The 26,572-nt window shown below is 39.0% G+C and overlaps 1 protein-coding gene across 4 annotated transcripts in view; it reads left to right on the forward strand.

The window, feature by feature from the left end:
- LOC109433660 (progestin and adipoQ receptor family member 4) overlaps window positions 1-26,572 on the forward strand; it is a 151,573-nt gene that overhangs the window by 29,888 nt on the left and 95,113 nt on the right. For all 4 annotated transcript variants that reach the window (XM_029877979.2, XM_062844196.1, XM_062844198.1 and 1 more), the window contains exon 3: window positions 25,542-25,757. In XM_029877979.2, the coding sequence (XP_029733839.1) occupies window positions 25,542-25,757 (216 nt within the window). The remainder of the gene's footprint in view (window positions 1-25,541; window positions 25,758-26,572) is intronic.

Below are 26,572 nucleotides of genomic sequence, written 5' to 3' on the forward strand. Positions count from 1 at the left end.
AATTTTTTTTACGGAAATGCTTCAGATGTTTTTTTAGAATTCTTTTCTGAATGACTGTAATGCTGGTTCGACTGTGATTTGAGATCGGATAGGGAGATTAGGGGCATAATGGACACCCGGGGCGGAATGGACACCCCTGTTTTTGTCGAAACCGTTGACTTTTATGTAAAACTTTTAATGCATAAGTGTAAAGGAACAAGTAATTGTTCTATTTTTCAAAAGTACCATTTATATTCCTTCAAAATAACCAAAATATCATTGAAATTGAAGACTGTTTTTCATATGCTGGATTTCTTATAATTTCGAAGCAGCAGAAAATAAGGTATTACGAGCGTTTGAGTATGTCCACCATAAAAACTAGTGAATTGTTAGCTTATCTACATGTATACGCAGATTTAGCAATGGATGAAGTATTATATTTTTTATCAGAACTTACTCAAAACAGCAATTTAAATGTTGTAGTCGATTCGGGGCGAAATGAACACAGGCAATTACGAATGGATGTACACGCGTTGCATACTGTTAGGCGTTTTAGAGAGTTTGGAAAAAATCATTCCGATTATTTTAGCCTAAAATTTATTTAATTAACTTTGATGTTATGTAAACTCATCTAAAATGGAGTATCATATCTGTGGTAATGATTTCCGTAGGCAAATTACTTAACTGGTCAATATTATTACAGATACAGCATACAATATGCAGGGGTGTCCATTATGCCCCGATGGGTGTCCATTTCGCCCCATACCTTTCCTACCAGCCCCAAAAAACACACGGTTTACAATTCATTATATCTTCACAATAATGACATTCTACCTGCTGTAAATGATTGAAATACGTAGCAAACAAGTTAAAGTTGTAAGCCAACTGATAATATGTTAAATTTTTGTCTGTTATACAGGCCTAACACACTCATTTGCTTAGGGTGTCCATTATGCCCCTAATCCCCCTATTGGTTCGGCTTTGCAGTCTTGTTTTATTGGAACAAACTATTTAATTTTGTCCGACGTTTCGACACAAGCAGTGGCATAGCCACGGGGGGGGGGGGGGGGGGTGGTTGTTCAGGGTTAGACCCCCCCCAGACAAATTTTTTGGAACAAATTTTCACTATGAAACACTTTCTGATGAAGAAAGTTTTCGGTTGCGCCGCTATTTGGAAACTATGACTAAAATTTGATGTATTTGACCTCATTGTTCATTACTGTTTACTAAATGTGAGTGTCAAATTTAAAAAAAAGTTAACATTGATCGTCGAAAGCCCCTCCCAGAGCAAACTTCTGGCTACGCCACTGGACACAGGGTTTGGTGTCTTCTTCAGGGAAAAATTAACAAGTTGTCTCATGGAATGGATGATCTGTTCGGTCAGTATAAGGTTTTGGTCGATACATATCATAGAGTTATGCGGGGCAAAAGTTCACAGTGGGTCTTTCTCTGCGCCTGAGTTAAGAACCCAAACAAATCTGTATGAGTTCGACACAGAATCAGGTCAGTTACTCGTCAATAAAAATTGGAACGATTCCGTCATGCTATGGCAGGGTTATGGATAAAAACGTGTTTCTAGGTGTTTCGATACAATTTTTGTAACTTTTGGAATAAGAATATGTAGTAACTGGAAGAAGAATCTCATAACCTCTTGATGTCGGAGAATCGTTATTCCATAGTAGTTGGAGTGGTGCACTCGAATAGACAATAAACTACTAGTGCTTCTTGAATAAAGGAACATTGTTAAAACCTTGACAGTGGGGCAAGGATGGGAAAAAATCATTAATTTATTGCGTATCCCTCACTCACATCCACGCACAATCTGATGCGAGTGTGCTTCTCCCCCAGCCAAGCAAAATCTTTCCACTTTCATTGCCCATTCTTTCTAATCGCCGAGCACCGAGCGACGCAAGCAACGGCGGCCGAATGAATCGCTACCGAATCTGAGTACCGAAGTCGAACGAACCAATATTGAACGAATGTTTGCGTTCTGAGTGGGGTGCGAGAGCAATCGTTTTGGAACGTTTATTTAGCGTTCAGTGGAAGCATTCAGTACTGGGAATTGAATCAGTGAGTGCGTTTTGATTCAATCAGCTGAATGCCACTCGGTAGTTGAGAGAGCGAACGTTCGTTTCGTATACACCGATGCAGGCTGATTCATTTCGCTCACTATTTGTTTCTCTCCTGATTCGCTTCGTTGGCGTCGGTAGCGAGCCGTTCGTGCTGCGTTCGTTCTTAGTGCGCCGTGCTCTCACTCAGTATTGGGTTGTTGGCGTTCTTTTTGCTAGTTTGCATCGCCGGCATTCGGGTGAGCGAATGAGTTTTCCCATGCTTGCAGTGGGGCAAAAGTTCGCACTAGGTTACTGAATCTAGTACATCAATATAATTACAGAATCTTTGAAGCAATGATGATTCCGTATAGAAACAACTATATATGTATAATGTGTGTAGTATGCATCCTCAAATCGTTCCGGCAGAGGGTTTGAACTTAGTTTTGTAAGAAGATCGATTGATAGGTAAATATTTTGTTCAACCATTTAAATCAAAAAATAAAAAATTGGCTAAAAAATGTTAAAACATTATTTTCACCATCCTCGTCGAGTCTTTTTCGTATGTTTTTGAAGCTCTTATGTTCATCTACTTTACCGGGGTCTTTCATAGCTTAGTTTATAAATTCACAGTTATAATTCATCATCATACTGAAGGAAATAAGATTCGATTACGGTCCCGTTCAACAGTTTTGCTGTTTTTTTTTTGATATTTTTTTCGTATTTTGTGCAACACGTATCTTTATGATTACCCCACAATGTATTTTGACAACTTCAATAATGCGGGGAAGGACAGCTCTTAGTTAATAGTTGTGCAAGTCATCATTAAATACATTGCATGCGAAAGCTGGAAACCAGGTCGTATTCCAGTTGGGCCGTAACGCCATGAACAGAGAGAAACAGATTTTATGGCCTTTTAGGATGAACATGAATTTACAAGATATAAATGAACTTCACACCAATATACTACCCTGTACAATGTGCGAACTTTTGCCCCGCATATTACGAACTTTTGCCCCAAGTATGTGGCAAAAGTTCGCATTAGAGTACTTGTATTGAAAATTGTATTACTAAAACTACAGAAGCAACGCGAAAAAATCTAGTACTATGTTTTGAAAGTAACATGATAGGGACCCGTTTAACAAAGAGAAACGATATTATTTTCTTTTTGTTTAATAGTTATTTTGTGAAGTCTGTTAGGTGCCAACTTTTGCCCAGCATTACTCTATGATTGACCAGTATTATAAAAATTCCAAGTTTGGTCACTCTTGGTTTTGCTCACTTCAAGAATTCCAAATGATTTTTTTTTCTATGAATTCGTTAAAAAATCTTCGTCGAGAAAATCCTATAACAATTTCATAATGAATTCCACCCACTCACAGTTTTACAAGGAATGCCTCCAAAGTTTAATCTGGATTTTATCCAATAGTTCTGGCTGTGATCACATTTGTACAGGAATTCCTTCTGGGAATCCTACAAAAAAACTTCTTCCTCTGAGAACTTCTTGTGTGGTCTCCCAAGCCTAACTTATGAGGATACTTTGAAGATTCCTTCAGAAATTTTCTTAGAAAACATACACAGCGCAACATTTTTTTGTCTCAAGAGCAAACTTATATGTCTCTGATAGTTTTTGGGCCGCTGAATCCGAATCCGGGCTCAGATTTGCTCCAGCACGTCACTATTTTGAGCTATACTTCAATTTATGGGGCAAAATGTGTGATTTTGGGCTCTTTCAACTGCAAGCCATAAAGCATGGAAATATTTCTTTAAAGCAATCAAAGTCAACTGGTCAATTAACATCTGAATTAATTATTTATACCAAATGTTTCTTCTTACCAAATCATATTTGCTATTTTTTAGCATTTTATGGTAGGCACAATATTTGCGATACAAGTCAGCAACAATCCATTCGAGTGAACGGTTGTGCTCCGCAGTGCGTGATAATATTTCAATCACAGGTTAATGAATAAATCATTATTAGTAATTAAACAAGTGTTTAAGTTATTATAATAAACCCTCGGTGTCACAGGTACAAAACCAATTAATTACGTCGAATACGATTTTTTACAATAACTTACTATATTCAATGGATGCTACTAGTCTTTCAAATATTACAAATCAGTTTCAGTTTGCGATGGCTTACTAATTATGAAGGGGCATTAAAAAAAATAATGCCATAATGATTATGGAAATAGCTTTCCCTTCAACTCCGCTTTCATCTCTTGCGATTATGGTCCACAACTATTGTCACGCAGCCATTAGAGCTGAATGACAAACTTGACAATGAAGAAATACGAGAAGATTCCATCCGCACCTTCTACTCGCTCCTCCGCCTCCCTGAAACCATTAGACGCACGCATCGCATTAATAGATTGCCGGCCCTACAAGCTTTTGAGAGGAGTACTTTCTCCGGCATTAGGATAGGATACGTCGTCTTCCGTTGCCGCACGAGGAAGTTGAGTGAGGATATTCCATTCTCGTAGCTGGCAGCAGCAATATCAGTTACGTAATTTTCCCCATCATCACTGGCCGTTATAGCTAGCTGGTACATAGTAGCCAAGATGGATCTTTGTCGGGTCGTTGGCCACGCCAGGCTTCCTTTGATGACCATAAATAGAAGGAAAATTCTTCACACGTAGCAGGCGTGGGATCCGAGTAGGCAACGACGAAAATATTCTCATAATGTGATTAAACGGCCATTTCCGCAAATGCGAGACATCAGATGGCCCGCAGAAAGTGGTCAGTAAACTTTATCCGTTTTGTTTATATTGAGTTTTTTCGGGGATGAGGCAAAATTGAGGAAGGAAATTGTTTTCTTTTGTTCGTGCGAATTTGACAAGCAATCGATCTACAGCAGCTAAGTCTTAAGTGCGTTTTTGGTCGATGAAATTTGCTTATCGAAAAAGCAAAGATTGTCAAGAAATTCTCTTCGAATTTCGATCGAAAGCTGCTGGCAAACACCGTCACTGTTATTGTTTGTCATACCGATAAACCTTCAGATAAACTGTTATGTTGAGCGTCTTTTCGATGAAGCCTCAATAAAAGGACACTTAAACCATTTCTCTGCAATAACCAGTCAATCAAAGGCAAACCGAATAAAACATGACGTCAAAAAGGAACGACGTCGCACAACCCGTGTAGCCCTGATAAGCATCAGGGAAATCAAGCCTACTTCGTCGGAAGGTGGAGTTCGCAAATCACATTGCAGAACAATTGCATTGAAACTTTTCATACACAGAGCGCAGCGTCACGGAAAAAAATGGGCTGCTGAGAAATGGTATATTTTAGCGTTACGTAATCTGTGCTCAGTACACTGTTTCCACGTGTCAGACACGGGAAAAAGCCGCACGAGGCAAACCTCACTCAATCAATTTTCTCAAACAACGAACGACGAAAAAGGGTTTTCGCACGTATGCCATCGGGGGAAGACGGCTGCTTTCGAGCCCATTTGGACACCGCTTTTCGGTCTCGGTCGTGTTCGAAGAAGCGATGGCTGCTGCCATGAATGTAGCAATTTATCAGAGGAAAACTGCCATCGACGTGGGCAGGATAAATTTGTTTGCGGTTTACGTCTTCATTCCTTCGCCGTTTGTCACCACCCGTCGTTAACTTGCTGGTAAGAATTGCCAGTTTTTCAAGCATTCTATAACAGATCGTTCATAAACTATGTGACACTTCATATAAAATTTACAAAGTTTACATATAAAACTGCAACGTTGCGTCATATTTGATCGACCAATAATGCACCGAAATACACTTTCATCCAAATATATAATGGCAGCAACATATGCTATTTTGAATTTAACCCATATCCGCCCAGCGTCCTATTTATAGGACAGATGCCCCGAACGCCCAGCGTCCTATAAATAGGACAGTCCTTTGGATGTGAATATCTCCAGAATTATGCAAAATTTTAGAATATTTTCTTCAGAGAAGATGTTCTCCACACCCATATCTTGCTCATAGTGGACAATATAGTATGTAACTGGTTCACTAGGTGGCGTAAACGATGCTGCAAAGAATGCATATTGTCACGATCTGTGAGCATCATTTCCAATGCGAAAAAAAAGTTATTTCCCTGCAATCTTGACAATGGTTAATAATTTACAGTTCATTTCTTCGACAGAGTTGTTGATCAATACATACACAAGTCGATGTATGTATGATTGTATGTATGTATATATGTATGCCGGAACATAGGCATAACTCTGAAATACGTCAAGAAATTTCAATCAAATTTTGTATACACATTCTTCAGGATGTGGAGGTGGTAGCAAGGATACTTAAATTCAAGATGGCGGCTTAGGTTCTAAGATGGCGGTCAAAACTCCAGAATATATGCTTTTTAACGATAATGCTGCTTCGGACACTATGCAATATGGGTATCTATCGATCGGGCTTTACAAGTAGAACTCAAAAATGAATATCCGACGCCATTTTTAAATCAAAGATGGTGGATCATATCCAATATGGCGGCTATGAAATGGCAGTTTGATCCATAATACCATGCAATATGGGTATCTATTGATCGGGCTTGATGAGTAGAAGCCAAAAATCGATATTTTACGCCATTTTGAAATCCAAGATGGCGGACTATATCCAAGATGGCGGCCACGGAATGTTAGTTTCAGCTATGATACCATGAAATATGGGTATCGATCGATCGGGCATGATGAGTAGAAGTAAAAAATCGATATTTAACGCCATTTTGAAATCCAAGATGGTGGACCATATCCAAGATGGCGACCACGGAATGGTAGTTTGATCTATATACCATGCAATATGGGTATCGATCGATCGGGCTTCATGAGTAGAAGTCAAAAATAGACATTTGACCCTATTTTGAAAACCGAGATAGGTATCTATCGATCGGGCTTCGTGAGTAGCATTCAAAATCGATATTTGACCCTATTTCTAAATCAAAGATGGCGGACCATATTCAAGATGGCGCCCATGGAATGGTAGTTTGAGCTATGATACAGGGTGCGGCAGGAAAAAATGCGAAAAGTTCAAGGCACTATTACACGCTAAATATGGGGTATATATGACTATTTTTTCATGACAGTGTATCAGACAATGTCTATATTCTAGCACTGAAAAATAAAAATGAACATATTTGATGTTTAACATGTGATAGTGTAAGCCTTATAACCGGGTATCAATAAACTGCGCGCCCAATGGTCATTAAACAAAATGACTATAACAGTAACAAAATTAGCTTGAATTCGATGAACAACCAGACCACACTGATCCAGAGCCATGTAGTTTCACATACTAGATGAAATAAGTACATATATTTGATGATACTGTAGAGAAAATTAAACATTTTGTTTTATCAGATACGAAATTTAGCGACCTGTGTACTTTCTGCGATTTGAAAATTCTGATAGTCTTCAGCTTTAGGCGCCGCCCTGTAAAGGTTAGTGACCAAAATGAGAAATTTTTTAATTAACTTTTCAGAAAACTATCCTATTAGAGATCATGGAACGTTGAAACATAGATTGGTTAACGTCAAATGGACGAAAACGAGGTTTGAAGTTGAAAAACACTTTCGCATTTTTTCCTGCCGCATACTGTACCATGCAATATGGGTATCTATCGATCGGGCATGATGAGTAGAAGTAAAAAACCGATATTTTAAGCCATTTTGAAATCCAAGATGGCGGACCATATCCAAGATAACGGCCACAGAATGAGAGTTTGAGCTATAAAACCATGCAATATGGGTACACGCTATGTCTGAACCAGCAGATTATTAAAATTGAATGTACATCGGGTTTCTTTCCATAAAACATCAGTATTCAAGCTATATTTTCATTTGCAGAAGGTTTTAAAATATTCTATCGGTGAAAATTTTTCCATACATTTTGTATGGGAGAGAAATTGACCGAAAATGAGGATTTCAAGCAAATTTGTATGAAAAACGGTCAAAAAGATGGAAAAATCAAAATTTCCCCGATAGAATATTTTGAAACCTTCTGCAAATGAAAATATAGCTCGAATACTGATGTTTTATGGAAAGAAACCCGATGTACATTCAATTTTTATAATCTGTTGGTTCAGACATAGCGTGGGGTATCTATCGATCGGGCTTCATGAGTAGAACTCAAAAATGAATATCCGACGCCATTTTGAAACCCAAGATGGCGGACCATACCCAAGTTAATGGCCACGGAATGGTAGTTTTGCCATATGCGTATCTAAAGGGTAGATGGTAGGGTAGCGGGCAGGATAAAAGGTGGAGCAGATGGTCGGGTAGAGGGTTTGGGTGAATGATAGAGTAGAGGAAGTGGAGTAGAAGGTTAGGGTAGACGGTATGGAGAAGAATAGAGTATGGGTAGAATAGAGAGTAGGTTTGAGGGTGGGAAAAATGTTAGGGTAGAGAGTAGGTGGACGGTACGATTAAGCACAAAATAGACTAGAGGGTACGGTAAAGGATAGGGTGGTGGTTATAGTAGAGGATAGTTTAGAGGGTAGGGCAGATGGCAGGGTTGAAGGTTATGATAGAGCGTAGGATTCTAATAGAGGGCAAATAGACAGTAAGTTAGAGGCTGGAGAATAGGGTGAAGAATTGAGATGAGGTTAGATGAGCTGAGGTTCTTTTTTGAGATACCTTCAGGAATTACAATCAACCTCGACTGGAATGGGTAGCAGCAGACAACAAGGCTCGCCTCGCCGAAATATCATCGCTTAGTGCTGCCAGCATTGCACTCTTAGACGGAATGGACTTTCTGAACCTAAGTCAGTGTAATATTATTCGAAACCACCTTGGTCGCACGCTTGACTTAGTATTTCATGATACTGAGAACGATGTTGAAATCGATGTATCCGTCGCGCCGCTATTACCTGTTGATTCCCATCATCCTCCTTTGGTGCTATCCCTTGCTGCTCTCCCCACTTTGCACACTTCCACTTCTCGTTCAGTGGTTGACAATGTTAGACGTCTAGATTACCGAAGAGTTGATTACGCATTGCTTCTACAGTTTCTCTCTGACCAAAGTTGGAACGATATTCTTGAGTCACCCAATGTTGATGATATGACTGTGCATTTTTGTGGTGTGATCAAACACTGGCTGGAATCAAATGCACCATTGAAAAGACATCCAGTTTCACCAGCATGGAGTACACCGCATCTTCGCAAGCTGCAACGAGAACGAAATGCAGCGCAGCGTAAATTAAGGCGATGCAAGACAACCGATACGAAGCAGGAGTTCAAGCGTACGAGTAATGCCTATTCTCGACTGAATGGTGCGTTGTACAAATCACATGTCCTCAGGGTTCAATGGAATTTGCGTCAGAACCCACGTAGCTTTTGGAGTTTTGTGAATAGCAAGAGGAAAAATTCCAGTATCCCTATCAATATGCGGCTCGGCGACAGAGAGAGTTCTTGTAAAGCCGAAGCGAGTGAACTATTTGCGAAACATTTTGCGTCTGTGTTTGAAGCTCATGAAACCAGCGATAGCGAAATAGAGTCTGCCGTGCGTGATGTTCCATTGGATCTGTTGGATTTGTCAACGTTTGTGATAACTGAAGAAATGGTAATAGCTGCGTCCATAAAACTGAAAAATTCGGTTTGTCCCGGCCCGGACGGCATTCCCGCTACGGTTTACCGTCGCTGTTCATCAGCCTTAGCTAAACCTCTTGCTGCCATATTCAACCGATCCCTTAATCACGGACAATTCCCAGCCTTATGGAAGCATTCATTTATGTTTCCAGTGTTCAAGTCTGGTGATCGTCGAGATGTCACAAATTATCGCGGAATCACTAGTCTTTGCGCTGCTTCCAAACTATTTGAAATCATTCTGAGCAAAGCTGTACTCAATAACTCAAAATGCTACATTTCTACAGACCAGCATGGTTTCATTCCTGGTAGGTCTGTGGTAACTAATTTGCTGGAATTCACAAGCACGTGCCTTACAGCAATGGAGCAGAACACGCAAGTTGATGTCATCTACACAGACCTGAAAGCTGCCTTCGACAAGATTGGCCATCGAATACTGATATCTAAGCTTGCGAGGCTGGGAGCATCAGCAACGCTGACATCATGGCTGCATTCTTACCTGACTGATAGAACACTTCGTGTGCAACTGGATTCTTATGTGTCTGAACCATTCACTAGTTTGTCCGGTGTGCCTCAAGGCAGTAATTTGGGTCCATTACTCTTTACGCTATTTTTCAATGATGTTGCGGCACTTCTGGGAGCCAAAGTCAAACTCGTATATGCGGACGATTTGAAACTCTACCTTGTTGTACGCACGGTGGAGGATTGTCATCAACTCCAAAATCTACTGGATTTATTCGTTAGTTGGTGCCGTCGGAATAAACTGATCGTCAGTATTCCGAAATGTGTTGTGATGACATTTCATCGTAATAAGGACCCAATAGTTTTCAACTACCGCATAGATGGCACTCTGCTCCGTAGAGTTGATCAAGTGAATGATCCTGGTGTGCTTCTGGACCCGAAGCTGGATTTCCGTCTCCACTATTCATCGGTTATATCCAAAGCGAACCGACAGCTCGGATTTATCTCCAAGATTGCTCGTGACTTCAAGGATCCTCACTGTTTAAAAGCACTGTATTGCTCGCTAGTTCGGCCGATTTTAGAAAACGCTTCTATCGTCTGGTGTCCATATGAGATGACCTGGATCCTTCGCCTCGAAAGTGTACAGAAGAGATTTGTCAGGCTGGCATTGCGGAATTTACCATGGCGCGACCCAGTGAATTTGCCTCCATATCCAAACAGGTGTTTGTTGCTCGACTTGGAGACATTGGAGCAAAGAAGAAAAATTCAACAAGCAACATTTGTCGCAAAGCTACTCAATGGTGAGGTGGATTGCCCGCAGCTAAACTTTCGTGTCCCGCACCGGTCACTTCGGAATAACAGCCTCTTGCAGCTAAGTTATCATCGCACGGCGTATGGCTACAATGAACCCTTGACAGCGGTAATCCGAGTATTTTCATCAATGGAATCTCTTTTTGAGTTCGGCGAATCTTCCAATACGTTTCGTAATAGAATAAGAAGAAATGTCTAATGTTTGCTGTTCTATTTTATTATTTCAATGTATAGCTGTTTAGTTTTAAGGACAAGGTATTTGTAGTACATTGCTCAAAATTACTAGAGCACCGTTTTTAAGAACCGTTAAACGGATTTGGATTAAAATGCATCACGCTGTTGACAACCACTGAACAATTAGCGTGATGCATTTTCATCCAAATTCGTTCAACGGTTCTAAAAAACGGTGCTCTTGAAATTTTGAGCTATGTACTCCAAATACCTTGTCCTTAATGTGTTTTTGTTTTGTTTTGTTTTTACAATTTAACCACATTCATGTAGACTACTTGTCAGATGAATTATAATAAATAAATAAATAAATAGAATTCTTTCCAGGAATTCTTTCGAGAATCTTCTCAGGTTTATTCCCGAGATTCCTTCAGATATTTCTTCCGAGATTGCTGTATGGATTGCTCCGGAGTTCTCTTCAGGGATTTTTGCAGGCGTTGTTTTGGAAAATCATGAAAGGATTCTGTTAATTATTTTATTCTGCATTCTTTCAGGGAGTTATGCTGAAATGCCTTCAAAGACTCCTTTCATGATTCCTGCTGTTGTCCTTAAGGGATCCCTCCCGAAAAAAAATGAAAAATATATGTTTCTTCCGAGATTGTTTTCAGGCAACCCTAGATCATAGAGACATCTTCTATGGTTCTTGCAGGAATGCCTGCTCAGCTTCTGGTCGGCATTCCTGTCATGATCTCTCTAAGGAATGCATCAGGTATTCTTTACGGGATTTCTTCAGGAATAACTTCAGGGATTTCTGCCAGAATTGCTTTAGAAAATCCTGAAAGGATTCTTTCAGAAATTATACCCAGCATTCTTTCACGGTTTTCTTCTGGAATTACTTCAAATTCATTTTAGTATGCTTTCAAAGTGTTCTGTCGAAACATATTCAGAGAATCCTAATGGAATTCTTTCTATTAGCCGGGATCCTCGCTCGGGATTTATACAGCAATTCCTCCCGGGATTTCTTCTGTAATTATTTCAGGGATTCCTACCAAGCTTTCAGTTGAGATTCCCTCAGAACTCTACCAGATATGACTCTCAGAATTCCTTCTGTATATCCTCCCGGGATTCATTCTGGGATTTCACATTATCTTTTCGATGTAACTTTGATAGTGCCTAGAATAACACCATAAAATTCACATATTGTTTACGAATAAACAATCATGGAGTAGTACAAACATAAGTGGAGAAGCCGTGTAGAGTATACCTGGTTGAAATTTTATATCAAAACATGGAATGATGATGAACCTGGGCGTGTTAGTAGAATACCTGTAAATGGTGAGTCGTTAATTATTGTGCCACCCTACCTTCAACTGATTCGCAAATTGTCTACAGTTAACAAAATGAAACTAAATTTTTACAGTAGTTTAGTATATGTATGTATTTCAACTTTTTGGTATAGGTTCAAATGTAGGATGCGTTTTAGTGAAATTCACGACATTTTCAATTAACGCCCTCCATGTGGACATCTTCAGGCTCCACTTGAAACAAATAATTGAAGCTCTCTGGTTTGTTTATGTGCATCGTGCCTGGTTTTCACCCAGCTCCAAGCTTATGTTTCACTGACAACCATTCCTGAAGCCTATTGACGAACATTAAGATGATCCGATAATGTATAATCATTAATTGTTCCAAGGCGCGATAACATGATTTTTGATTTTTGCATGTGATTGTACAACATCTTTTTTAGAACTGTTAACTAAATTTGTTCTATTTCGACCGGAATCTCACTGATAACTTCTCAATTCATTATATATAAACAATAGACTATAAGGAGAAACTGTGCAAAATTTGGTTGATTTTGGTGAAGTAGGAAAAAAGTTACGTTAGTTTGAAAATGGCACAATAATTATCGACTCACCCTTTAAATACGAGACACCGAAGACGACCATCTAGTTGAGGTCGAAATCCGTATCTGTCAAAGGAGACAAATTAAATGGAACAGTACTTAACACGATTTTCTTTTTTAAATATAAAAAACTTCTGAAAAGTTTACGTATGGTGAGTACGTAAAGAGAGTTTACTTTTTATTACTTTATTAGAAATAATTATCTGTGTAAAATCTAACTTCTAAAGTATTTCAACGCACACACAGTGAGCTCTCTTTATTTGATTTGTTAAAAAAAAAAATGAAAAATGTTGAACACTGTAGTCGAAACTACATGAAATTACAAGAACCATGCATTGCATACTTTTAGACGTTTATCGGGTTATATTTCTGCCCCAATTTATAAGTTCTTTTTCTATTCTTTTTGAGTGGTTATCATCTCTCTCACTTGTTTAGAGCTGCATTTTATCTATACGGATCAGAATATAACGAGAGCGTAGAAGTTGTGCTGAAGTAGAACTCGAGAAAATTATCAGATATTGAGGACCTACAATGAAGAATTTTTTTGGAACTACACCATAGACTTCCATTTTTTTTTTTTTTTCATCAAATCATGCTTATTTTATTGGAACTTGACCTTTGATAACAAATTTATTTGAAGATTTAAATTGTGAGACACCTTGAGCGTTAACGGGTTAAACAAAAGAACATATAGTCTTTTTTAAGGGATTGTGTAATTCATATCTTTTATGCTTCGAAGCATTCTATTTCTAAGGTAACGCAGTGCAAGTTATTTTTCAGCGTCAGCTCCCATCCAAACATCCATTTATTTTCAAACAAATCAATTACGATATTTTCAGCTCAGCCTGTGGTAGCCACAATCAGACTTTCAATTTTCCGTGGAAATCAGCCAATTGTTTACCTGACTGCCAAATGATGATTAAGTATTTAATAGGAGTACAATGCAAGCAACCATTACCGGGCTCCATTACTGCCACACACAACAATGAAACGCATCCGAAATCCGTCGCCGTCGGCAATTGTTTGTTTGACGGTAAAAAGAAAAAAAAACGATACGTTGATTGCATGTCGATTCCGTTGACCTACCGGCTGGAAAACACGATAATTGCATAGCGGGCAGTATAGGAAGGTGGTCAGCCAACTGCCAGCGGTCATAAACAACACAGGCCCATTAAATCATGGGCCTTCGTCTTTCGCCAGCCTAACAACAATGACGGTGGTGCAGAGTGGCAGAAAGAACATATTGTACATCCGTGGACGTTTCTGCGGAATACGTGACAAAAGTTAGAAACGTCTAAAACTGTCACGAAAAGTCAGTATTCAGCGGATGGTCACGAAATGTTATGGAAAAAATGTCATGACCGTCATGACATTTTTCAGTTTAGTTATTTCTTTTGTATATTTTTCAACCGCAAATTTTCAATAAATGCTGGTTTGAAATGAAAAAAAATAATAAACGGTAAATATTCCTAAGTATAGATTGTGAAATTGACCGATGATCAAATGTCATTTTTATGACATTTTCTAACCCTGATCAGCATTTCGTATGAGAAAGCCTAATTTTAGAGCCGTTTTTTCGACGTTTTGTTTTTAGACGTTTTGTACTTCGATAATTTGTTCTTCTGCTATGCCGATTTATTGGGCTTTCGATTGGATTTCGGATAAGTGTTTTTTTTTCATCCTTTTCACAATGGGCCTTTCAACCGTACAATTTTCAATCTTAAGATTTGATTTTTGTCTTTTGTGTTACTTTGTGTCATAAGATTCAAATAACTTGTTTGTTTTTCGAACTTATGAATTTAAGATCTTGTCATTTCACTACTAAGATTTTTCGACTTTATGACGTTTCTACCAATTGACCTTTCGTCAATATACCTTTCGATATTCGACCTTTTGTTCCATTTTCGATCTTTCATTTCTCCACCTTTATTCCTAACTACTCAGCCCAGTAGAAATTGTGCGGTCATTTGATTGCAAGCGGCCGCGTCCAGCATGAATCTTTTATGATCGCGGTCGATTATAATGGGAAGCAGTCTCGACATCCCCGCCAGAGTTGCACTCTGTCACTGTCAATGGTAAGCAAATCGCTGATTTTGATAGGCCGACTGCGATCCAAGTCAACGTGCGCTGTGTTAAGTCACCATCACTTTCCTTGCTCCATCAGAATTGAACTGACTGTGATGGTGTGTGCACTTCACTGATAGACTATCTTTAAAATTCGTTTATGCAATTCAGTATCTTAATTTCTATTTTATACTACTCATTTCAGTATCATAATGACCAACTTTTCTGTACCAGTTCATTATGCAACTGAAATGAGTTGCATAATGAAAAATAGTTGCATAATGTTCATTATGAACATCATGCTACTCAAATGAGTTCTATAATGAAAAAAATCATTGCATAAAATTTTGTATGGAACTCGTTGCAAAACTCGATTTTTCAGCACTCTTCGTATTTATCTAACTCGGCAAGCCTCGTTAGATAAATGTACGACTCGCGCTGAAAAAATCAACTTTTTGCAACTCGTTACATAAATAACTATTAAAAATCCAAATGAAGATTTACCAAAATGATATTTTAATATGTGATATAAAATAACATGTCATAGAAAAAGTTTGAGTTTTGGCGAAAACCTCTGAAATATCTCATCAGTTGCAATGATTGTGATCTAGAGTGCGGGTAAATATCAAGTTGTTGCATGTCATTGTCGTTTTGATATTGAACGGCCTGGAGTGATAGTGACGATGGTGCAATATCAGTAGTCACCTGACAAGACTGATGTTGCGCAACTCTGATCTTCGCTAGTGCCCTTTCCCACGTGCCTACTTTGTGTTCATTGGCACTCCACCATTGTGCCCGCTGCGACCACCACCGCACCGGCGCGCGTTATGTTGCGATTTTCCGAGAAAATATCATCAAAGGGAGCGGTGACGAACGGGCGGACGCGGACGGACAACAACGCGAGGACGATTGATGGCATTTCTCCGACGATAAATTACTGTTTGGCATCTTGTCGTCGTCGTGTGTGTAAGCAAATTTGGCGTATAAATGGTTGCCTTCACGGATCCGCTCCGGTTGCGTGAAAATATATGGCCAACCAATTGTTGTGTTCTCAACGGAGATTATTCGAAGAATTTGTAGTTTACATTTGCGGTTCGGCTTTGAATAGGGGATCTGATATGCAGGAGGTAATTGATTTCTTTGGAACATGTGGTGCTATGTGGATTGATTTCGCCTGCTTCGATGGAGACGCGTGGTCCTTCGAAGCAAACAGCATACTACCATAAACTAACTTCAAGACCTGAAAGTACCGAAGAAAACCATTGAATTTTGTGTGTCCAATCGTGTACCCAATAATATCCATTACCTACCGTGTACTTGGGTACCGAGGACTGATCTTGTACCGATTTTTCGAACCCTGTAAGCAGAATACCCTCTTCGAATGAGTGTAATCAGTTTCGTACCTTTTAATTCCGCCCTATGTCGCTTACACTGGTCGATTTAGCGCGGTACGTATCCCCGGCGTGAAAAAAAAACCTGACTGTGCAAATACAAAAGGACAATTCGCTGAATTTTTATCATACCGTATTATTTCTGTAGCACGTACAGATTTTGAGAAAAATAGAATTATATTTACTACATCACATATGGTCATTGAAAATAAAATATTTTCTTTATTTTTTAAAATCTACTGCTCATAGAAACAAAAATTCATATAAAATATTTTTTTGATAAGCTGATTTAGATTTATTGATCAGAAACTCTGTAAAACGTACAGCTTTAGTGAAAAACAGGTGAAACACATTGTTCGCGCAAGGGCGGGAATAATTAACCGTCGTGATCATTCGAACGCAATAAATTAGGCGAAACACGGATGCGTCTTTCCATTGCAATGGTCAAGAGCTAACTATTTTTATTTATCATATATTACACATACATAGAAGTACATACAGGGGTTTAATACATATATACTGAGTTGCACAAACACACATTTTTTACATGAAAAAAAATTGAATATATGAAAAAAAAATTTATCATGAGAATGTGAAATTTTGTTGATAAAAGCCAACTTGAAAAAAAAAAATGAATGTGTTACAGCAATTCTAAGTTAAGAATAAGGAATAAGTGAATACATTGAATACAATCTATTACGATCTAGTAAAAAGCTGTCCATTAATGACGTAGGGGTTTATGGAAGGAGGGGAGTTTGAGAAATCTTTCGCGCCATACAAATAAAAAGTGGGTTCTCATACAAAAAACTGAACGTGGTATAGAAATTCTGAGGTTATTGAAGATAAATATTGGTTATGATCAGCAGATAAAATAAAATAAAATTATAAAGACAATATTTTATTTTCCATGAAAATATGAAATATAATACAACCCTATTTTCTCAAAAAAATACGTGTTACTTCTTAGGTCAGATTCTGAATCAGTGGATCAAAATCAATTGAATATAACTATTGGTTATGATGACCAGAAAAATTATGATTTTTTTTTAATAAAACCCTATTTTTCTCAAAAATTTTATGTGTTACAGGAATTCTTAGGTTAAGAAGAGCAGATGAAAAAATTAAAATAATAAAGACAATAGTTTATTTTCTATTAAAATATGAAATTCTGTGAAAAAAAAAACATTTTTCTCAAAAAAGTTACGTGTTATATATAAAAATGAGTTTGATGTACTTTTGAGGCAACAAAACTCAAGAACGGGTGAACCGATCAGCATGACTCTTGCACGGTTCGATTCGTATTCATGGTGACTGTGTTTATATGTAAAAAAAAGTTAAGAAAAGAACTACAAATGTAAGGAAATAGACAAAATGCTGATTTTTTATGACCTGGGAAGAAAGTCAACACGATCGAAATGAAATCCATCTAGAGTGCCATGCTACAATGACCTTAGCAATTGTCAAACCACCACAACTTGGCAAGACAAAGTTTGCCGGGACAGCTAGTTGAATATAAATATTGGATATGATTGGCAGATGAAAAAATTGTAATGACAATAGTTTATTTTCTATGAAAATATGAACTTTTGTGAATAAAACCCTATTTTTCTCAACAATTTTACGTGTTACAGAAAGTCTTAGGTAAGATTCTAAGTCAGTATATAAAAATCTAGTAAATATTAATATTGCTTAAGATGAGCAGATAAAAAATGAAAATTATAAAGACAATAGTTTATTTTCTATGAAAATATGAAATTTTGTGAATAAAACCCTATTTTCTCAAAAATTTCACAAGTTACTGAAATTATTTGTTCAGATTCTGAATCAGTGGATCAAAATCTATTGAAAATAAAAATTGATTATGACCAGCAGATGAAATAAAATATATAATTATAAAGACAATATTTTATTTTCCATGAAAATATGAAATATGATGAATAAATCCTTATTTTCTCAAAATTTTACATGTTATTAGAATTCTTAGGTTAGATTCTGAATCAGTGGATCAAAATTTATTGAGTACAACTATTGGTTATGATGAGCAGATGAAAAATTCAAAATTATAAAGACAAGATTTTGTTTTGTATGAAAATATGAAATTTTGTGAATAAAACCCTATTTTTCTCAAAAAAAATACGTGTTACTGAGATTCTTAGGTCAGATGCCGAGTCAGTATGAAAATCTAAAAAATATTAATATTGCTTAAGATGAGCAGATTAAAAAACTAAATTTATAAAGACAATTGACTGTCAAACGATAAACTGCAACGATCGACGCGCCACCATCTTTCGAATAGTGGAGAGTGTAGGTACCTTTTTCGCGGTGTTGTTTACGGTGAAGCAACATCGCGAAAAAGGTACCTGTGCTCTCCAACATTCGAAAAATGGTTGCGCGTCGATCGTTCTACGCTAGCGATTGTGCGGTGGGGTGATGACGTTTGGAGGCGAATAGTTCATTGAAAATAGAAAATATAAAATTTTGTGGATAAAACCGTATTTTCTCAATAATTTTACGTGTTACTGAAATTCTTAGGTCAGATTAAGAATCAGTGGATCAAAATCTATTGAATATAAATATTAGTTATAATGAGCAGATGTAAAATTTAGGGTTTTTAGGGTCTCCAGTTAGCCTAGTGGTTAAGGCTATGGATCGCCAATCCGGAGACGGCGGGTTCGATTCCCGTTCCGGTCGGAAAAATTTTCTCGACTCCCTGGGCATAGTGTATCATTGTGCTTGCCTCACAATATACTAATTCATGCAATGGCTGGCAAAGAATGCCCTCCAATTAATAACTGTGGAAGTGCTCAAAAGCACACTAAGTTGGAGAGAGGCAGGTCAAGTCCCAGTGGGGACGTAGAGCCGTAAAGAAGAAGAAGATGTAAAATTTAAAATTAAAATACCAATATTTTATTTTCTATGACATATTAAATTTTGTGAATAAAATCCTATTTTTCTCAAAAACAACGTACACGTGTTACAGGGATTCTGAAGTCAGATTCGAAATCAGCGGGCCAAATTCCATTAGAAATGGAACAAATGGTCAAAGTGCGTGAAAAAAGTTACAATTTTGTCGACTAGTGTTATCCTTTGACATATTGAACAGTGGACACACGGCGTGTGTATGGGAAAAGTTTATAACAAAAAAATGGGCATCGTCAATTTTTTCGCTATTCAAAAATAGAGGCTTTCAGCTTTCATTTGCAGGGTCCCTCAAAAAAATCCACCGAGGGATCCCGAACAACTTTTTCAGAATACTGTTTTCCCCATACAAAATGCACAGTTCCATATTAATCCCTATTTCTACTTAACCCTCAAATGGTACCTGGGATCCATTGGACCCCAGAGCCACTTTGAAGTTGTCGTAAATAAGTTTGGATTGACATATCGGTCCCATTTTTAAAGTACCTTCAAACTACACCGCGATGAGTTATTTGTGTAAAAATACCAATAGTTTCATGGCATACTATGAATTATTCTCGTTGAAAAGTTGAACCGGGCGATTTTGTACCCCTGGGGTCCATTGGACCCCACGGCACAAATGATTGTATCTTTTGATCATGATTTCCTAGAATAATGCTGTCTTCGGCAAAATTGTTCAGTAGACCAGTAGAGTATTTATTGAATCGAAATTAGCCCAGTAGATGGCGCGCGCTAGTGTGTATTCAAATTACGGATTGAAAGCTTGAATATCTTGATATTCCAAATGTATAGAATGTTGGTGTCTTCGGCTAATGTTTTACTGCAAGCCTGGCGCTAATAGATACATATTTGCTCAGCATCCTAGACACCCTAAGTGACAAACGTCCTCAAAAAAGTAAACTTGTCTTAAGGTGAATGTCTTGATGCAATAAAATGACAAACAATACCAACACTTCTTATTTGATGGATAATTTACTCCAGAATTGACTCACCAGGTGGCGAAGGTATAGCTTCAAAGATTACATATGGATAAGACTTTCAAACCACATTTCAAAAATGTAATATACGTTTGTTAGGTACTTGATATCTCGAGTGATTACTTCGGCAGATTTATTTATATGAATGAAATTTTTCAATTTCAATAATCTCTGATTTGAAATCATCTCACTAGATGGCACTCCTGCACAATCAATCTATTTTGCCGATATCTCAGTTCAACGAAAAGATATAATTTTAGTATTTTCTGCAAAGATGTTCGTCTGACTAAGCGTCACCCGTTGATGTAGTTATTAGTGATTAATTCTCCTACCGGGTGGCAATAGTATATTTTACTGATAATTTTGGTCCATTGAAAACATACAAAGACGGCATCTTTGACAAAATCGCACAAGTTATTGAGAGCCAGCTTATCTGAAAAAAAAAACATGTTCGAAAACACCTCACTTGATGCCTTCCAAGATTTCTTCAGGTATTTTTCAACAAATTCCTTTAGGGATCCGGATATTTCTCAGGGATTCTCTCAGGATGCCTTCTTGATGTTCCAGTAATTGCATCAGAGGTTCTACAAAATTGTCACCAATAATTTTATCGATGATTGCTCCAGGGATTCTCTTGCGAATACCTTCAGGAATTTCTTCGGGAATTTCTGAAGGTACTCCTCCTGGGATTTTTTTTCGAAAATAAATACAGGGATTCTTTCAGTGATTCTTGCCAAGGTTCCTCCAGAGGGCTTTATCTAGAAGATCCACTTATCCTCCGGAATTCCTCCAGGGATTGTTTTAGGAACTCCACCAGCGATTCAACTAAAAATTCACAGAAGAATCCCTCGGAAGTCCTCCCGGTATTCCTCCTGGAATTCCTCTCATGATGCAAGAATTTGCCCTGGTAGTTCTCCAGGTATTGCTTCCGGGATTCCTCTAAGATTTAAAATTTAAATGCTAACTAGCATCACTATGTCTGAGTTGTGCGACGTCATAATCTATTGGTGCACTCTGACTTCACTATAAAAAAATCGCTATGAATCTCTATGAAAAGCATCCCGATGTACGACAGATATAAACTGTACATGCTCATTAGCGCCACCTAATGTCAGAGTTTCGAATCAAATGGCTAATCAATTGTGAATGTTTACCCTACCGAATAACTTCAAAGACACCAGCTTTCTCATAAATCAGGATCCTGAGACATATGAGATATAATATTTGTATGCTCACTAGTGCCGCCTTCTGGAGAAGTATCAAATCAAACGGTGCATCAGCTGTAAGCCCTTGCCCAACCAAACAACTTTGCCGAAGACACCAACTCTACTAGTAGTCAGCAGCTTGCGATATATGAGATGTCAATTTCTTCAGTGTTATTGTCTGTGATGTCTCTTTGGGTTCATTCAAATAATACGAAACGCTCAATTTGAAAATTTAAGAACGCCTCTCTTCCCCACGTATCAACTTGTGTATGGGAAATTTTGAAATTTTGTTTAAAGCGTAACAAAACTCCCCTCCCCCTCCTACCGTTACGTAATATTCGAACGACTCCTTTTGAGCCGCAGGGCATGTAAGTCTATCCATCTACAGAAGTGCGATTTACCCTATTGTTGTGAGCGTCTTGTCCGCTTGCTAGGTACGTTTCATCCTATTGATTGGGAGCATTTTGGAATGCTCTCTAGCGCCACCTAGCGGTAATTTCTTGTACTAAATTGTTTATCACTAGTTAGGCATTGACATACATAACATCTTTGCTGAAAACATCACCCTTTTAAAAAGTAAGTATCACGAGATATACGAGAATATATGTTGGGGTCCAATGGACCACAGGGTTCCAAAACGGACCTTTATTTAAAGCAGGGGCGTACAATTTCGTTTCAATGATACACTTTCATGCAACATTTGAATGAGTCACTTCAAGTGTTTCATACATTTTTCTAATGACTCGGTCGTTAAAAAAAACTTTTCCACTCATCGTAGCACTCGATAGTCTCCCACCCGGTCGCATTGCTTGTGCTTCACCCGTCAGAGCATTAGTGTCTCACTGGTGCGCGCTAGTCTCTCAATGGTTACGGGTGCCGGTTAATTGGATTTAAGTGGTCGAATTTGTTATCCTCTTTCATAAAACATAATTATCATTCTATTGGCGTGCACCACTATTTAAAAATGTGGTTTAAATAGTGTTTTTAGCATGTTGAAGTATTTCAATGACTCATAAATGAAACGAAAATCCAAGTGTATCATCCCATGTTTCATACACACTTGTTTCTGTAGCAGCAACGAACGAGTGTGTTGCTGGGTGAGAGATGAAGCATCACAGCAGTCCGTTCGCATGGGAAACGATTTGCTACAGTCGTCGTACGTCATGTTTTTCTTTCGAAATTGCACGACCCTGATTTAAGGTATCCATTTGAGGGTTAACAAACATACCCAATTTTTGTATGAAAAAGTTCCCCCGATGGAATATTTCGCTGTTGGGCTTGAATGAAAGCTGGTAGCGTCAACTTTCAAGTAGCGTAAAAATTAGCGATGCCCATTTTTTTGTAATAAACTTGTTCTACCAGCCACACCGTGGACAACGACGCATAGCACATCAAACAATCTATGTAGTAGACCACCTCACCTCATCATAGTCACCCGTGTCGTCGTTCCTCGTGCAGCAACGTCAAAGTGCAAAGCAATAGTGCATTCCCGTCCCGCATCACCCACTTGTTCGCAGTAAACCTAAAGCGGACATTTATTTTATTATTGTTCTTAACCACTTGACCTATTTTACAGCCCTTTTTGTCCACTAGGTGGAATCTTCCAAGGATTTCGGTGGAAATCCTCCCAGGATTTCGATGGAAATCCTCCCAGGGTTTCGGTGGAAATCCTCCCAGGATTTCAGTGGAAATCCTCTCAGGATTTCGGTGGAAATCCTCTCAGGATTTCGGTGGAAATCCTCTCAGGATTTCGGTGGAAATCCTCTCAGGATTTCGGTGGAAATCCTCTCAGGATTTCAGTGAAAATTCTCCCAGGATTTCGGTGGAAATTCTCCCAGGATTTCGGTGGAAATCCTCCGAGGATTTCGGTGGAAATCCTCCGAGGATTTCGGTGGAAATCCTCCGAGGATTTCGGTGGAAATCCTCCGAGGATTTCGGTGGAAATCCTCCGAGGATTTCGGTGGAAATCCTCCGAGGATTTCAGTGGAAATCCTCCGAGGATTTCAGTGGAAATCCTCCGAGGATTTCAGTGGAAATCCTCCGAGGATTTCAGTGGAAATCCTCCGAGGATTTCAGTGGAAATCCTCCGAGGATTTCAGTGGAAATCCTCCGAGGATTTCAGTGGAAATCCTCCGAGGATTTCAGTGGAAATCCTCCGAGGATTTCAGTGGAAATCCTCCGAGGATTTCAGTGGAAATCCTCCGAGGATTTCAGTGGAAATCCTCCGAGGATTTCAGTGGAAATCCTCCGAGGATTTCAGTGGAAATCCTCCAAGAATTGCAGTGAAAATCCTCCGAGGATTTCAGTGAAAATCCTCCGAGGATTTCAGTGAAAACCTGTGAGGATCTCGGTGAAAATCCTCCGAGGATTTCGGTGGAAATCCTCCGAGGATTTCGGTGGAAATCCTCCAAGAATTGCAGTGGAAATCCTCCGAGGATTTCAGTGGAAATCCTCCGAGGATTTCAGTGGAAATCCTCCGAGGATTTCAGTGGAAATCCTCCGAGGATTTCAGTGGAAATCCTCTGAGGATTTCAGTGGAAATCTTCCGAGGATTTCAGTGGAAATCTTCCGAGGATTTCAGTGGAAATCTTCCGAGGATTTCAGTGGAAATCTTCCGAGGATTTCAGTGGAAATCTTCCGAGGATTTCAGTGGAAATCCTCCGAGGATTTCAGTGGAAATCCTCCGAGGATTTCAGTGGAAATCCTCCGAGGATTTCAGTGGAAATCCTCCGAGGATTTCAGTGGAAATCCTCCAAGAATTGCAGTGAAAATCCTCCGAGGATTTCAGTGAAAACCCTCCGAGGATTTCGGTGGAAATCCTGTGAGGATCTCGGTGAAAATCCTCCGAGGATTTCGGTGGAAATCCTCCGAGGATTTCGGTGGAAATTCTCCGACGATTTCGGTGGAAATCCTCTCAGGATTTCGGTGGAAATACTCTCAGGATTTCGTTAGAAATCCTCTCAAGACTTCGGTTGAAATCCTCTCTGGATTTCGGTGGAAATCCTCTCAGGATTTCGTTGGAAATCCTCTCAGGATTTCGGTGGAAATCCTCTCAGGATTGCGGTGGAAATCCTCTCAGGATTTCAGTGGAAATCCTCCGAGGATTTCGGTGGAAATCCTCCGAGGATTTCGGTGGAAATCCTCCGAGGATTTCGGTGGAAATCCTCCGAGGATTTCGGTGCAAATCCTCCCAGGATTTTGATGGAAAGAAATATTTTTTAGTAATTTCTGGAGGAATCCAAACAGGAATCCTTGGACAAATCTCTGAAGGGAAAAATCCCTTGAGATGTTCAAGTGAAGAAGAGGAAATTCTGGTGTTTCAAGAAGAATTTCTAGAAGAATTCCAGCAGGCATTCCTGTAAGATTTCTGAAAGTTTCCTTGGATCTGAAGGTATCCTTGGAGAAATCGCTAGACGAATATTGCGGGATTTTTTTGGAAAAATCTCTGAAGGAATTCATGAAGAAATTCTTGGAAAAACTTCATGTGAACTACATAGAAGAATCCTAGCAGAAATTCCTTGAAGTAAGTTTTTCAACAAGTCAAGCAGGAATTTCATGAGAATCCCATCAGGATTCACCATCACCATTCCTAGAGGCATTCCCGAAAGAATCTTTGGAAAAAATCCCACTGGAATTCCTCCACGAATGCCTCAAATACATCATTTTGCAACTTTTTACATAAATAACTCTTTAACACACAACCCCCTAATATAAAGCAATCAATTATTATTATCGTCTTTCTTGGTTAGGAAAGTTACTCTATATCAGATAGGTCACGGTAAGGATATTCCTGTTGTTTCTTGGTGCATTATTTCCTCTGAATAATTGAAAGTTCTTCGAAAAGAACATTGTACTACAATGTTACGAAAGTCTCCTTGTGACCTCGCATCAGCGGATGCTTTCAATTAGTAACGAACCGCAAGCCAATAAAGTTCCATTTCTCCAGTACTTTCTTTCCATGAACACATACAGCACAGCAGAGTCAGAGCCGCTAATAGCTTTTTACGTTTCATCCGTTCTTTTTTTTTTCTTTCTTTCTCCTCCCCCACAGGCATTCCAATAGTGTACATCCTGGCAACAGTTCCGGCAATGATGCCATGGGAGAAGGAGTTCCGCTTTCTCTCGTGGTGCCATCTGGTCGGTTCTGTTGCGCCCTGGTGCGGTAGTTTCGTCTACCATCTCTTCATGAATCTGGAACTGGGCGAGAGCGCGTACTACCGGCTGCTGCAGCTCGACATGCTCGGAATTTGGATTAGTCAAAGTTTCGGTAAGTAAACAGCTCCCTCCGTGTCCGTCGTCGTCGTCGGTCGCTGATGGCAGTGGCCATCAGCCATCGTTATTGCGGTGGAATTGGTTTTTTTGGAAGGACCGAGCGACTGTGCTCGGAGCTTCTGAAAGCGCCCAGCGGCAGCAAACCACGCAAAGCAAAGCTCTTCAAACATTGGAAGCCACTTTTCCCGGTTTCGAGCGGAAAACATTGCTGCCTGCAATGTTTGAAGAGCTCAGCTCCGCAATCCAATCGCTGAGCTAACGCTTTCTACAGTCGTGCATGGTAACAGTCCATACTGCACAATGGGCGAAGGGAAGAAAAAAGGTAGCAAAAAACTATCTTTTGTAATTCAGTATCACGTTGAAACTACATAGTAAGATGTTGGGGTCCATAGTATGACCCAGACAGGCGCTCAGTAACCTCAAGTTATCAGTTCTTGAGATGAAAAATCTCCTTTGCGATGATGGATTGTTTTGAGGTACCAAAATTGGCCACATACCTTGCAGAACGTATACCGCAAGATCCCGATGAGGTAGAAGTAAAGTGTCTTCGGCGAATTTGTTCAGCAGATTAAGAACTAACTGGCAACAACTATTTTGGCTCTCGATTCGGCCGATAGGCGGCGCCAGTGTTAAAAATGTTCAAATCCTCATATCTCAGAAACCTGATAAGATAGACTGATGCTGTCTACGGCAAAGTTCTTCAGCCAGCTCAGAACTACCTGATAGTAAAGTCTTTGGTTTTGGGATTTATCCGCTAGGTGGCGATACCCTAATGAGGTACAAGCATGCCGTTTTCAGCAAAGTTGTTTT

Source organism: Aedes albopictus, chromosome 1 (genome assembly GCF_035046485.1).
Source record: "Aedes albopictus strain Foshan chromosome 1, AalbF5, whole genome shotgun sequence".
In the NCBI taxonomy this organism is placed as follows: domain Eukaryota; kingdom Metazoa; phylum Arthropoda; class Insecta; order Diptera; family Culicidae; genus Aedes; species Aedes albopictus.